This window comes from Sphaeroforma arctica, assembly GCF_001186125.1.
Source record: "Sphaeroforma arctica JP610 unplaced genomic scaffold supercont1.584, whole genome shotgun sequence".
NCBI classification, from domain to species: Eukaryota; class Ichthyosporea; order Ichthyophonida; genus Sphaeroforma; species Sphaeroforma arctica.
Genome location: NW_014039974.1, coordinates 52,165 through 55,261, shown reverse-complemented (window position 1 = coordinate 55,261; position 3,097 = coordinate 52,165). Strand labels below are relative to the sequence as shown.

Here is a 3,097-nt window from a genome sequence, read left to right as displayed (position 1 = left end):
TATAGTGTGTGTGTGTATGTTTGTGTGTGTGTGTGTGCGTGTATGTGTGTGTGTGTGTGTGTGCGTGTGTGTGTGTGTGTGTGTGTGTGTGCGTGCGTATGGATATGTGTACGTGTGTGTGTGTGTGTGTGTGTGTATGCGTGTGCGTGTGTGTATGTAAGTATGTGCGTGTGTGTGAGTGGGAATTGTTTGTCGGGATGTCATACCCATGTTGCCAGTCGACAGTTGACAAGGTGTGCTGTTTAGGCTATGTTCCGGTGGTCTGAGATATCAAATCTCAGTTTGATGGGTACGATCCCTTTGGACCAACTGAGAGATGTACTGCGCATTTCGCCCCCCCCCCCACCCGCACACACACACACACACACACACAGAGGTGATATACCTACTCAGAGTTGATGAGTACGTTTATTATTGAAGTTTCTGTGTAGATTTTGGGCCCCGTGAAAGTCAGAGTCTAGGGTTTTGGGGCTCTAGGGTTTTGGATTTAGGGTTTTGGGTTTAGGGTTGAAGAGCTTCAAATGGTGCGAAGAGTACACAGTATAAATCATCTCTTACCGTGCTTAATACTCGCAACCCAAGTGTATAACGTTACGACTAATGACAAACCGGTATCTCAAGTGGACACTCATGGTCGGCACACAACTAACAGGTGCTTGTCCCCATCACTCCCGTGTTCTATTTATAGAACGGTATGACTCATCCAAAGCAGACCTCGCGCACACGCCGTCCATGCACCCAGTGGCACTGTCTCTGCAAATGTCAATGCGCTCTAAAAGCTCCGCTTCGTTCGAGGCTATGCGTCGGCTGTCGAGTGTTGCGGTGAATGGTCCGATGAAGCAAAGCGGGACCAATACCGGTACGAGTGTTATCCGGGATACGGCGGGGTCTGTGGGTAAGTTTTGCACCCGCGTGTATGGTATGGATTGTGAGGTGTTTGCTACTACCGTCTACTTGTGTGGGTTTGTATATTCTATGGATTGCGGTGAACGCCAGAGCCAACTATCCCATGCGGCAAAGCGGGACCAAAGCGGGACCATTTGCCTGTGATTAATCACTATTTCAACACTCCACTTGCAGCCATCATTGAAGTTATCCAGTGCACTCGATTACCTACAAACTCAGAGCAGTCTATTTATAGCACCAATTCAAATCACTCAAGACAATCAGTGCACTCGCTAGCCTACAAACTCAGAGCAGTCTATTTATAGAACCAATTCAAATCACTCAAGACAATCAGTGCACTCGCTAGCCTACAAACTCAGAGCAGTATATTTATAGAACCAATTCAAATCACTCAAGACAATCATTGCACTCGCTAGCCTACAAATTCAGAGTAGTCTATTTATAGAACCAATTCAAACCACTCAAGACAATCAGTGCACTCACTAGCCTACAAATTCAGTGCAATCTATTTATAGAACCAGTCTACTCCCCATGCACACAACCCAAATCGACTTGTGATCGCTCACGATCCCATGACCCATTCCGCAGCCATCACGGACGACACTCCATGGAGCCCCAGTCTCTTCGCCCACACTCCGCACCTGAGTCCTCTTGAAAATGGACAGGACAGGGCAGAGAAGCCGGCACCGATAGACAGTCATAGTCTGCGTACCGCACACACACGCACCGCCAGTGACTACAGCCGCACGGCCTATACCTTCACCAACGCCATGGACACGGAGGGCAGTGACGACGAGTACCCACCTGAGCCCCACCATGAACAACCCAGCACCAGCCACTACCAGCAGGATACTACCGTGCCTGGAGAGAGCTCTGATACCAAGAGTGGGCTATTGCGGGTCGTAACTCATGGCTCACATGGTCTGGCACTGTCACCTCCGCTGCACCACTCACCGTTGCACTCGCCGCGACACACCCCACCACACTCGCGACCACACACGCCGCCGGGTAGTCCTCCCGCGACGAAGGAGCAGCCAATGAGGTAGGGTATATTTGTAGATTAGGAGGAGGTAGCCAATCAGCTGCCGTCTATTTTTGGGCTCAGGGTTTTGCGGTTTTACTTCGCACCTCTTATTTGTATTGCAATGTGTGTGAGGCTATGTTATGTGTTTGTTCTGGTTCGTTTCGTCTGAGGTTTTGACGACACATACACAAATGGCGCCCACAAATGGCATCTTAGAGTATGTCAACCCCCCATTGGTGATTGCTAAAACCCCCCATAAATCCCTGTGTAACCATAGTAACCACAACTACGACTGGTAGCATTCTCTTTGCACGCTTACGACCGCACCGGACCGAGACCTTACCTGAGACTTCGGCGGTCTAATTGCTATAGCTTTCGCAAACTTGTCTTAGTTCTTTGTGGCTGTAAAGTCTCTCATGGGCCTACGCTGTGAGCGGCTTGATGACGTTCTATAATTAGATCACTCAAGACCAGATAGTTGTCTACAATTAGATCGCTCAGGACTAAATACTGTTCTATATTTAGATCCCTCAGGATCAGATCATGTTCTATAATTTGAATATGGGGTACTCCCGGACCGTTCTTGCACCGACTGACTACTTATCTGATTCACATACTCTCTGCACAGGTTCGCGCGGTCTCCAGTGTATCACTTCTCACATACGCACACACCCCCGGTTTCTCCGCATACCGCACCCTATCCCGCTTTAGCAGATGACTCGATATCGGAACCTCTGCCTATATCATTGCGGGTCAGTGGCCAGTTGTTGTTGCGCTATCTGGTGACTGACTATATTTATTTGTATAGTACATATACAAGTTTCCGACATGTCGTTAATTGTTCCGAAATTCCAAGCTCGGTGTACACACCATGCCGACCCCGCTACACACTGTGTTTCAAAATTTGCTTGCAGATTAAATACTTTGATATTTTTCATACATGCTCGCAGTACGTCAGTGCTCCTGTATTGAGGTACTTCGTTGGCATGCCATTTTTAACTTCACTAAAGTATAAACAATTTATACGTATATGTATAAGCGCTATTTGAGTATGTTGCGTTGTTTTTGTCTACATTTTATTAATTTATATATATATATATATATCTATATATATATATGCTATGTATTATGTACGTATGTATGCATGTATGTATGTATGTATGTATG

The 3,097-nt window shown here is 47.0% G+C and overlaps 1 protein-coding gene across 1 annotated transcript in view; it reads left to right on the top strand.

Moving 5' to 3' along the window:
- Positions 1–1,952, top strand: part of SARC_07406 (hypothetical protein) — a gene marked incomplete at both ends in the record, with an annotated part of 4,402 nt that extends 2,450 nt beyond the window's left edge. Inside the window, 2 exons of the mRNA XM_014298661.1 lie at positions 689–895; positions 1,495–1,952. Of these exons, the coding sequence (XP_014154136.1) occupies positions 689–895; positions 1,495–1,952 (665 nt within the window). The remainder of the gene's footprint in view (positions 1–688; positions 896–1,494) is intronic.
- Positions 1,953–3,097: the final 1,145 nt, after the last annotated feature.